Source organism: Sinocyclocheilus rhinocerous, unplaced genomic scaffold (genome assembly GCF_001515625.1).
Source record: "Sinocyclocheilus rhinocerous isolate Xijiao unplaced genomic scaffold, SAMN03320098_v1.1 scaffold313, whole genome shotgun sequence".
Taxonomy (NCBI): Eukaryota; Metazoa; Chordata; class Actinopteri; order Cypriniformes; family Cyprinidae; genus Sinocyclocheilus; species Sinocyclocheilus rhinocerous.
Genome location: NW_015627539.1, coordinates 997,368 through 1,009,751, shown reverse-complemented (window position 1 = coordinate 1,009,751; position 12,384 = coordinate 997,368). Strand labels below are relative to the sequence as shown.

Sequence of the window (12,384 nt, the reverse complement as noted above, 5' to 3'; positions counted from 1 at the left end):
ATACAACCTAGAGAATATAGACAACATAAAGATAAATTGAAATGTATTATAAAGAAAATTTTTCCCAAACAACTGTGTACAATAGATGTATTTATGCATTTGTACAGTATACATTTGGGTGCTTGTATTGCATGGTAATTGAAGTTTTAGAACAAAATTGCATCTTTATTTGAACTCAGAAGAAGTCTGTAGTATTTCCTCATGAAGACAGCTGGTATATGCTGTAGTAACACAGATGTTTGTCACTCAGGTGAGGAAATAGGGATGCTGGAGGACATGGAGGTGGGGATCAGTGACCTGCACAGAGTGAGCTTCAGGATCACAGAGGCGGCGTCTGAGGAAGCTGTCAGCCTGCAGCCCACCGTCAGCGGTAGACGGTGAGAGAGCCCCTCACACACACACAAACATACATGAGTGAACCTACATATCCTAAAAACTCTGTCTCTTTCTATCTCTCATATCACTTGCTGTCAGTTCTTTACTGTCCTATATAATAAAGACAAAAAAGTAATGGAAATAAATATTTGAGTCACTCATATTTTCCAGTTATGTACTGATCGAAAAAAAATTTACGTTTAATGTTTGTTTACATTTTTATATTAATTATTATATTATATCATATTATTAAAATTAAATTTAAATAAATATTTTCATTAATAATATTTTAATGAAATAATTAATATATAGAATTTTACTGTTTACAGCATGAATGCATTAACTTGATCAAAACTGACAGTAAATACATTTATAATGTTACAAAATGTGTCAAAAATAGGAATCAACATTGATAATAATAAGAAATGTTTATTGAGCAGCATATTAGAATGATTTCTGACAATCATGTGACACTGAAGACTGGAGTAATGATGCTGAAAATTCAGCTTTGATCACAGGAGTAAATTACATTTTACAATATATTAACATAAAAAGCAGTTATTTTAAATTGTAATAATATTTCACAACATTTCTGTTTTTACTGTATTTTGGATCCAATAATTGCAGCCTTGGTGAGCATATGAAACATCTTTTAAAAACCATTACAAAATGATGGTATTATGGAAGTGCACTGTGTTAATATGGATGCATTGTGTGAGTGCAAGTGAGTCCAAGGAAGCTGTGGGAACATGCTGGTATTGACAGAGTTTGGAAATGTAACCTGTTTTTGTCCCAGAGACCGTTACACTGTCGAGGTGCCTCTCCCACATCATGCCTTCCAAACGCTCCCGGATGAGCTGCGCCAGGGCAAGCCGCTGCGCGTGCTCCCCGTGCTCTTCAACGTGGGCATCAACGAGCAACAAACCATCGCTGAGAGGTACAAGCACTGACTGATAGAAGTGGAATTCAATCCCTACAAGCATAAATGCTCGGTGAAGCGTGTCTGAGCTGGAACATGATGCTTGTGCTCTCTGTGTGTCTCCCTCTCAGATTTGGTGACATATCTTTACAGGAGAGAATAAACCAGAAGAACTTCGAGATTCTTGAAGGTTACTATAAATCCTTAACCAACACGCTGCCGTCTGAATGTAAGTTCATCATTCGAGAAACTGAGCTTTTTATATTGCATTTAGTCATTCATCAGTTACTTTTATTCAAACATTGGGAACAATATATTTAGAAACTAGTTATCAACTTGGTATTGTGCACTGCAAAAATGATTGATGTTGATATTAAAGTTGCAAAAAAAAAACTTTTCAAAAAGAGCTTTATTGTCAAGTATGTTTGCACATACAAGGAATTTGTTTTAGTGTCACATGCTTCCAGTACACAGAGACAGCAACACACAGATAATAAAAAATACGCATATGTATATATAAATAAACAAAATATTGAAAAATAAAAATTTCTGCAACATTCATACTATTTCTCAACATTCTTATTACTAATTTCTCATTTATTTCTTTTAATTTTGAGGATGCACTGAGATTCACCCATAATAAAAAAAAAAAAGATTAATACTGAGACTGTCGTGTTAAACTCAAACTACTGTAACTGTAAAAAAAAATAGATTTACATTTTATTATAATGGGACTTTTATCAAAAAAAATTAAGATATTTATAATGTTACAAAATATTTTTCTGTTAAATTATTTTAAATAAATGCATTTGAATTTGAAAATTTGAGTGTGTATGTGTGTGTGTGTGTTTACATATATACATTATATATATTTATATATATACACACACATTGTAAAACTTTGATAGTGGGCTGATAAAGAGATTTAAATCAAATCAGGAAAATGTTTTAGAGGGGTCATATGATGCGATTTCAAGTTTTCCTTTCTCTTTGGAGTGTTACAAGCTGATTGTGCATAGATAAGATCCCTGAAGTTGCAAAGACTAAAGTCTCAAAACCAAAGAGATATTCTTTATCAAAGTTAAGACTCTGCCACGCCCCCCTAAAACGGCTCGTTCTAACACGCCCCCACATATCTACCTCACCATGTGGAAATATTTGCATAATGCGCCCAAATGTGCACACAAAGAAAGAAGGCGTGGTTTCAGTAACCGCAGTTAAGTGTTGACGCAGCATGTCAGGGAGACGCTGTGTGTTTCAGTGCGAAAGCAAAAGCACTTTATTTGGCCTACCAGAAGTAGATGCATTTAGGAATCTTTAAAATTACTTACAACAGAACAGCAATGCATTTTATGGACGACCGTTTCGTGAACCTAGGAGAGGAGGTAATTCTGACTTTGCTATGACAATCTGGCGCTTCTGAATCAGCTACTGTTTTGTTATTAGTTTAAGTATTTGCTATTGACTGTTCAAATGCGGAGTTTTGCGCATCATGTGTGTGTGTGAGTGTGTGTGTGAGAGAGAGAGAGAGACAGGGTCACATCACAGTGGAGTCAGCTGTCTTAACCGTGGCTTGTGTACTGCAAACACATACCAGCTTCATCACTGTGTCTGTCACGCGACTCTGTTCCCCTTTCGGGCTCTGTCTTTACATTTATTTTGAAAGATGAAGCTCGCGATTATGGTAAGGGGCGTTACATTTCCGACGAGTGCTTGCGGTGTTCGGCCAATCACAATGCACTGGGTCAGCTGGCCAATCAGAGCAGACTGCGCTTGTCGGAAGGAGGGACTTTGTAGAAAACGAAGCGTTTGAGAGAGGCGGGGCATAGAGGACCTACAATAATGTACAGTATTTGAAAAATAATGTGTTTTTTGAACATTAAAGCATGTCAACATATTCTGTTACACCAAATACACAAAATAATTATCTTTAAAAAAGCATCATATGACCCCTTTAATATATTTTCATATTGAAGTCTACATTTATCACTTAAATTTTGTTATTTAAATTTTGTTATTATGTGTTTGTTATTTCTGAAAACGAAAAAACAAAAAGCCTACAGTCGACTGATTTTGTTTTTTAGACCAACTTCTGACGATGGGCATTCATGCGACACTTCTGCAGTGTTTGTGTCGAGCGCAGCGTCTCGTGTTTAAAGGATTTGAGTGCAGGAATTTATTGTTCTCTGATATGTCAATCACGTCTATGGAGTGTGACGGCTCCAGATGATGAATGCTCCCAGCAGACGAATGCCAAGCTGCATCGCAGCATGTCACATCTTGTCTTCTTTCCATCTCTCTGTTTATCAGAAAAATAACATGTCCCCAGACTTTTCAATCTCATCTTTAGTGCTTGTCGATACAGGGACAAACAAGCCCTCTTTAAACCTGTTGATGCATGACATCTCAAGTGTCTGCTCTTTTTGTCGCTTCTTTCCAAAGGCCTGCCATGTTTTCAGACACAGACAGACATCAAGGAACTGCTCGACACCCTCGGCCAGAATGTAGTCACCAAGAAGAGAAAGAACGTGGAGATCCTGTGGCTTGCGGGAATGGTGAGGCTGAGTTTGAGGTCATGGAGTCTGCAGGAAGTGTGTGCAATTTGTTTCGTAACCTCACATTTGTGAAACATTAGGTTGCTGAACGAGCATTCAAATCAATGTTCTGTGAGGGTCAGCATTTCAAGTAAGAGACTGTAATCTTTTACATCATGAGTTTCAAGAGAGTAATTACCGGCTTATAAAATTTAGCATTTTTGGTCTTTTGTTTGTGTGACCAATATATACACAACCATTGAAATGTTTGGGGGTAAGTAAGGGGTAAATTTTGTTTTGTTTTGTTTTGTTTTTAATTGACATAAGTGACAGTAAATACATTTATAATGTTACAAAAAAATGTAGATTTTTTTTTTTCAAAGAATGGTGTTCTTTTGAACTTTCTGTTCTTCGAATAATACTGTATTTTTGATCAAAAATGCATTAAAAAAAAAAATATATATAATTTTATATAATTTAATGTGGTCTTGTTGAATAAAAAAATATACATATATAAAATAAAATAAAAATTTCCACTTACCCCTTTAATTAAAGGAAGTGAAAGTAAAAACGATTCCATCTGTCACATGTCTCCTCAGATCTGTCGACGGATGAATGGTATCCGCTTCACCAGCTGTAAAAGTGCCAAAGACAGGACGTCCATGTCAGTGACACTGGAGCAGTGCTCTCTGCTGAGGGACGAGCACCAGCTCAATAAAGATTACTTTGTGCGAGCTCTGGACTGCATGCGGAGGTAAGCGCCAGCCATTTCTGCGTAGATCTGTTCTCCTCATATGTGCATGCATTATAGGAATAGTTCACCCAGAAATGACCATTTGCTGAAACTTTACTCGCACTCAGGCCATCCAAGATGTAGATGAGTTCGTTTCTTCATCAGATTTGGAGAAATGTAGCATTTCATCACTTGCTCACCAGTGGATCCTCTGCAGTGAATGGGTGCCGTCAGAATGAGAGTCCAAACAGCTGATAAAAACATCACAATAATCCACAAGTAACCCACACCACTCCAGTCCAGCAATTCATGTCTTGTGAAAAGCTGCGTGATGTATAAGATGTTTTTAATTTCAAACCATTGTTTCCAGCTGAAATGCAAGTCCAAAATATTGGTTGCTTCAGTGAAAAAGTCATCTTGTCTGGATCAGCAGAAAAATCTGCACAGATCAAGCACCGTTTACAAGTAAAAAGAGTCCAAAACAGCTCCAAACAAATATGCTGGTGGATTTTGATGTGAGAGGACAACAGGACATGAACTTTATAACTCAAGGAAACATTATAATGGACTCGTATTTTACCCAGAAGCTATGTTTTAAATTTAAAATGCCTTAATGATGGATTTGTTTCTTACAAACACGCAGCTTTTCACTTCACACAACATTAATTGATGAACTGGACTGGTGTGGTGTGTATTTCTTGTGGATTATTGTGATGTTTTTATCAGCTGTTTGGACTCTCATTCTGACGGCACCCATTCACTGCAGAGGATCCACTGGTGAGCAAGTGATGGAATGCTATATTTCTCCAAATTTGTTCTGATGCAGAAACAAACTCATCTACATCTTGGATGGCCTGAGGGTAAGAACATTTTCAGCACATTTTCATTTTTGCGTGAACTATTCCTTTACACTTAGCGTTACACATAATGTGACATTTAACATCTAATGCTGATAATAAAGACTGTCTTAGATGTTAACCCAATACCAGTGCATCTGATTGTGTTGTGCACAAAAAACATTCACCCATGATGCATTAAAATACTTGTATGTATGTATGTTGTGAAACAGAGCCCTCGCAGTTTGGTTGAAATCCAAGCCAGTGTAAATTTTGGGTGAAGATTAACTGATACGGAATCCAAAATATGTGAAACATTCCTTCCTGTTCACGTCCCAAAGGAGAGACCCAGTGAAAAGTTTAACATTCTGATATTATTAAGATGTTTATTGTGAAATAAAGGCGGCAGAAGCTTTTGCCACAAAAGAGCATTGAGAAGCTGAAGACATACATACCTACATACATACAGACAATAAGGCTTTATAAGCCATGTGGAACCTCTGGAAACTTTCACTGGCAGCTGCACATATTTACGGCCCACACTGCCGATCTTGTAGGAAAAAAGTAATACAATTTTTATTTTTCAAGGGGATTTCACTACATGTTGCACACATACTCTAGTAATATCCTGTTTGATCCCAAACAAAGGCTCTGTTTTGAAACATTATAATCTGTCACAGAACTATTCCAAACCGCTCTCACTGCAATTAATACTCTCTGATGAGATCCTTTCATTTGGCCAGCATGTACCGTTTAAAGAGAATGCAATCCCAAAATCTATTACAACATGCTCAGTGAAAAAAAAACATATATGTATATGTGTATATATTACTGCTGTCAAACGATTAATCACAATTAATCTCATCCAAAAAAAAAGTTTTTGTTTACATAATATATGTATATGTACTGTTTATTTATAATGTATATACAGTATATAAATACACACACATACAGTATATATTTTGAAAATATTTACATGTATATACATTTATATTATTATATTTTATTTTATATATAAATATATTTAATATATAAACATAACATATTTTTCTAAAATATATACATGCATGTGTTTGTATTTGTATATACATAATAAATATACACAGTACACACTCATATATTATGTAAACAAAAACTTTTATTTTGGATGTGATTAATCGCGATTAATCGTTTGACAGTACTAATGTATATATATATATATATGTATACACAGTATGCTATGTATACAGAGAATGCAATATCAGAATGCAGTGCAACAAGCACAATTTAAAAAAATTGTGAAATGTTCTTAATTTAAACTGTAACTTGTTTAATACTGATACTGATTTTAAAGGAATTTGATACATTATTTGTGCATGCTGTTTGTTAAAAGATAAAGGCAATACCCGAATGCACTGCAACACTGTCAATAAAAAAAATATTTATTAATTAATACCAATTCTTAATTATAAATGTAATTCATTCATTCGTGTTTTAAAAATATTGCTAAAGATTAGCACAGTATTTTACACAATATTTGTATAGAATGCAATACCAGAATGCATTGCAACAAGCTAAAAGAAATCTGAAAAACATTACAAATGTAATTCATTTAATATTAAACAATTTTGAGACAATTTCTAAAAAGCACAGTATTTTTATTTTTAAATAATTGTATAACCCTTGTGTTTAATGAAAAGACAATCCCAGAATGCATTGCAACAAGTTCACTGAAAAAACGTATCTGTGAAATATTCTTAGTTATAAATGCAATTCATTCATTGCTGAGCAATTTTGTCTATAAAATGTTGCTTAAAAATAGCTCAGTGTGTGTATTTAAAGGCAGTACCAGAGTTCACTGCAACAAGCTCAGTGGAAAAAAATAATAATAATTCTTATTGAAAAAATGTTGTTTAAAATATTGCTAAAAATAGCTCAGTATTTTACCCAATATTTGTGCATGCTGTTTGTTTTTATCACTTATCAACACTAAAGTCGATTGGAATAGATTGTGAGTCGAGTCTCCCTTGTATTTACATATTTGCATACTTATGTTTCAGTCCTAATTTGTTTCAAACAGAGATGAACGCTGCTGCTGTTCTGAACAGAAAGCCACCACAAAATTAAAAATGAAATGTTTTTAAAATGTCACTCATGAGTACTAAATACGCTTGTATTTATATATATAATTATTTTGCACACTTTGAACTCAATATCATAGCAGTTATGTCTGCCACTACTCATTTAGCACCAAGAAATGATTTGAGTTTGAAAGATTAGATTAATCTCATTTATTTGCTTTACTTTTCAAATATGAACGTTCCTCCATCTGCTGCTTCACTTGGTACCAAAATATGATTCATTTGCTAAATGGCTTGACATACATGCTAAGACTCAACACTGCATCAGGATAAATGTGCTCAAGCAGTGATTAAGTCATTTAGCTGTGATTTGCATATCTCCAATGTAAACAAACTGACTCAACCAAACAGCATTGTGTCTCAATAAAATATCTAGTTTAGTTCAATTCAACTCTCCTTTAAGATAACACTTGAAATTGCATTGTGAACAGAGCTTTTTTTCCATGCAAACACATTGCATGGAAAGATACTTTCACATTGCTGTTGTTTTCAGCACGCCTTTGACTTCTTTTTGAACATTTAAAATATTATAACGAGGCATAAACTTCCTTTTCAGAGAAAATAAGCACAATGATTTGCAAGTTTTCTTCCCAGAACCCCACAAAGTCGTCAGATCCTGCTAAAGATGCTCATGGCGTATGTGAAGTGCCTGCGCTGATGGGCGATTCTCTTATTAGTAGTGTTGGGTGTTGAAGCCCTGAAGGCTTCGAGTTTGTTTGTTTTGCAGTGGCAGATGAGAAGGCTGTTGATTTTACGTAGCAGAACCAGTCTGCGGAAATGGTTTAAAGCCAAAATAGAAGGTTGAGCCGACACGTGTGCTGATTAATGTGAATGCATGTCAAGCTGTGTGATGGTCACTCAGCTGTATAGATTTACTGTGACATTTCAATGAGATATTGTGTAAATCTGAGACAAAAACCAAACTCTTTCATCCCTTTTCAAAAGAATATCAGTGTTTGTTACTCTTGAAGGTGCAGGTCGCCTCGACTGACCTTTGTGTGCATGCATCTAGAAATACAATACTGGATTTTTAAAAATATAAATCAAAACGTTTACGTTAAACATTTTTAATTCAGAATTATTGCTTTTACATCACATAATGGCATTTAATATGAACACACAGCTTTGATTGACAGGTGTTTTCAATACACTATTTGCACAGTAAAAAAATGCTGTCAACAAATTAAACAATTGCATTCGAGGGAGTGTTTAGTGTCGGAAAGAGGTGCAGTAAATGTTTAGCAATAGTGAGCATTTAGTGAACGTTTCTTTGTTAACTTGAATCCATTAATGATTATTTTAGTACTTGTGAGGCAATGTTTAAGAAACCTGTTTGAAAATGGTGATTAGTTTTGCAGTTTAGCATGTCAGCAACGATGCAGCTGAGGCTCATAACTTATGAATTATGCGACTGATTTGTGACCCAGGACCACAAAACCAGTCATAAGGGTAAATTTTTTGAATTTGAGTTTTATACATCATCTGAAAGCTGAATTAAAAAGCTTTCCATTGATGTATGGTTTGTTATGATAGGACAATATTTGTCTGAGATGCAACTATTTGAAAATCTGAAATCTGAGGATGCAAAAAAATCTAAATATTGATATCGCCTTTAAAGTTGTCCAAATGAAGTCCTTATCAATGCATATTACTAATCAAAAATTGAGTTTTGATATACTTACGGTAGGAAATTTACAAAATATCTTATGGAACATGATCTTTACTCAGTATCCTACTGATTTTTGGCTACAAAATATACCTGTGCTACTTATGACTGGTTTTGTGGTCCAGGGTCATGTTTGTCAGTCTATTGGACTGATTCGTTTAAAGGAGTCATTTGTTTGTGAATCAGACTACACTTGTTGTCCAGTATGTTTGTTTTTGTGCACAACACAACAGAAAGATATTTGTATCATTTTTGCATTGCCCAATCTGCCTCTCTCAACACATTCAGTTTTGATTACTTGCTGTTTTGCAATAGATTCACTATTGTTGTTTGCTATTCCGTCCACATCGGTGGAAAAACACAGACATTCAACAACCATTAATGGGCCAGAATTGAATGAGAATCATTTGCTTCAGATATTTCCTTCTGCACACGAGTTAATGAATTTTCGTCTCCATTTACCTTTATTTTTGCCATCATTTTAAACTCTCAGTGTGTATTTTACTAGGGTTTTGTTGAATGGGTTTGTGTGAGTCTTGTATGTTGAGCTTGTTTGTGTGTGTGGACTGACCTATTTAACGTCTTGTTGAATGTGTTTGTGTGTTTGCTTCTTTCTCTCTCTCTCGTTTCTGCTCAGCGGTCTCTTGGCCCAGGGAGAGGTTGCCCAATGGGACGACCCTGAAGCAGGCTCTGTAGCTATCAACAAGCCGGCGTCCCGCCACTTCTATCCGATCGCCCTTCTGCTTGTCAGCTCCCACCTGCTGGTGGTGTGGCTCATTTTAAGTCTTGTTTTTTTGCTTGCAAAATACCAATAAACTGCTGATTATGCCATAACTGAGCTGCGTCTAACTTCTTACTTACTCTTGCTTCCTCGAGTGGTTCGCTCTGTCTTCACGAATAACACGTTGATTTCTGATTTTCATTCGGGAGTGGCGGATTTGAATTGGTGACTTGTAACTTGTAATGGAGTAATTTTTACAGTAAGGAATCTGTACTTTTACTCAAGTATGGTCTTAAGGTACTCTTTACACCTCTGCTTGCAATACACTTTTTAACTATGAATTCTGAGTTTATATTGCAATTCTGACTTTTTTCGCAGAATTCTGAGTTTATATCTCGCAATTCTGACTTATTTCTCTGAATTCGAAGTTTGTATCCCGCAATTCTGAATATTTTCTCTGAATTCTGAGTTTATATCTCGCAATTTTGACTTTTTTCTCTGATTTCTGAGTTTATCCTGTCATTTTGACTTTTTTTTCTCTGATTTCTGAATTTATATTTCGCAATACATTTTTTCTCTGAATTCTGAGTTTTTCTCTCACAATTCAGAGAAAAGGTTAGAATTGTGAGATAAAAACTCAGAATTCAAAGCAAAAAGTCTGAATTGTAAGAGAAACGGTCGCAATTACCTTTTTATTTATTATTTTATTTTTATCCTGTGGAGGAAACAGGCTTCCATAGGAATTTAATGTTAAACAACTACTAACAAAATAAGTAGTTTCACTTTAAGCACTCATGCTACTAAAGATTTTGGTCATTTAATGGTTCAGTCTCTCATGTCTTTCCACCCTTATGTTATTTTCTCTGTGAAACACGATGTCTCATACAGGTCTGGAATGGTCTTTTGATCTCAAATGGAAAGCATTTTAGCAGCTGCACATGATTGTTTGTCAGAAGGAAGTGAGGATGTGTTTGTTGTTTTTTTTTGACATGCTCTAAATGCAGCATGAATGTCAGTTATCGAATGCCTTATGCTTTCATAATTGAAGTGTCATTTATTCAGTACAATCAAAATGTTTCCTCGTGCTTTGCATATTAACGTGCAGGTACAAACACTGAGGCCTTTTCATAGTCATTTTGGCTCTTTTATGATTTCATCCTCATCATTATCATCATTATTATTCCTTTCCTTTTCTTTCTTTTTCATCTTCCCCTCATCAGAGAAGGCTGCCGGATTGAGAATGTGCAAAAGAATATAAAGTGCAGAAAATATGCTTTCAACATGCTCCAGCTGATGGCCTTTCCCAAATACTACCGGCCACCTGAAGGAACGTACGGCAAGGTGGACTCCTGAAACACAGCACCATTATTTTTACTCTTAACATACTATATATACAGTGGGGTTCAAAAGTCCACATTGAAAGGGATTCAAAATGCTATTTTATTTTAAATATATATTTTATTTTATTTTAAATAATGCTTTAATGACAGCAGCAAAACCAAATACTATACAAACACAAATACCCATTTTGACTATACAATCTCTTGACTTTTGCACCCCACTATACATATGTGTTTTTGTGCAAGTTCATTTCATATACATATATAACAGAAAAGTGTTTTGTTTAATATATTTAAAAAGGGCCTACTGAAAAGGACATACTCTTGTTTCATGGTTTTAAGAAAGAATGCAGTGCATTATTTAAAAATAATTTTAAAATATTAAATGTAAACTGTAGTAAATATACATTATTTACATGTAAATCGTTAAAGGTTTTCTATCAAAAGTGAAAAGTGAGCAATTTACAGGAATTGTCTGAATATGTAGCTTTGAATGCCAAGTAAACCGTTTGCGGGCCGTCATATCAGTTGAGATTCATCACATGTCTGTATGTGTCTCATGACCAGAGATTGTGTTTTGTTGTTATTGTTCTGTTTTTGTACTGAGGTATTTCTGAAAGTGTGTACTGTATGTTTTTTTTATTATTATTATTTGTGTTGGTATATAAAGCCATTTCACTTTCAGTTTTTAGGATGATTCTTGGACATAGTTCCATAACAGCCTTCAGCTTGCTTTTGCACTCATTGTGCATTAATCTGAAGTTTACATAATATGCTCTCTATATGCTGCCAACTTGTGCTAAAAGGCCTCATACCAAATGTCACTTTGACAGCGTTTATTTGTGAATTTATGCTGTTTTTAGATGCTTATCACGGTACAAGTGGATCAGATTCATACTGACTGATTTTTGAAGCCAAACAAAATGCTTTATATGAAATATCATGTTCCTAAAACAGCCGTGTGTTTATCAGATTAGCTAAATAGTTCTTGCCAGATCACATTCATGTTTGTCGTCGGGTCTGAACAGAACGGCTCACTGGAACGTTTACCTCACGTTTCTCAGCCGTGTGCATGTACGAACAACAAAGCAAGCTCATGCTGACATCACAGTTAAAGGGGTCATATGATGCTGCTAAAAA

General features: G+C 35.0%; 1 protein-coding gene across 1 annotated transcript in view; it reads left to right on the top strand.

The window, feature by feature from the left end:
• The window catches only part of LOC107730018 (type II inositol 3,4-bisphosphate 4-phosphatase-like), a 133,333-nt gene extending 123,316 nt beyond the window's left edge, over positions 1 to 10,017 (top strand). The window contains exons 14-19 of the mRNA XM_016540769.1: positions 251 to 377; positions 1,172 to 1,312; positions 1,426 to 1,523; positions 3,737 to 3,849; positions 4,428 to 4,582; positions 9,821 to 10,017. Of these exons, the coding sequence (XP_016396255.1) occupies positions 251 to 377; positions 1,172 to 1,312; positions 1,426 to 1,523; positions 3,737 to 3,849; positions 4,428 to 4,582; positions 9,821 to 9,998 (812 nt within the window). The 3' untranslated portion in view covers positions 9,999 to 10,017. The remainder of the gene's footprint in view (positions 1 to 250; positions 378 to 1,171; positions 1,313 to 1,425; positions 1,524 to 3,736; positions 3,850 to 4,427; positions 4,583 to 9,820) is intronic.
• Positions 10,018 to 12,384: the final 2,367 nt, after the last annotated feature.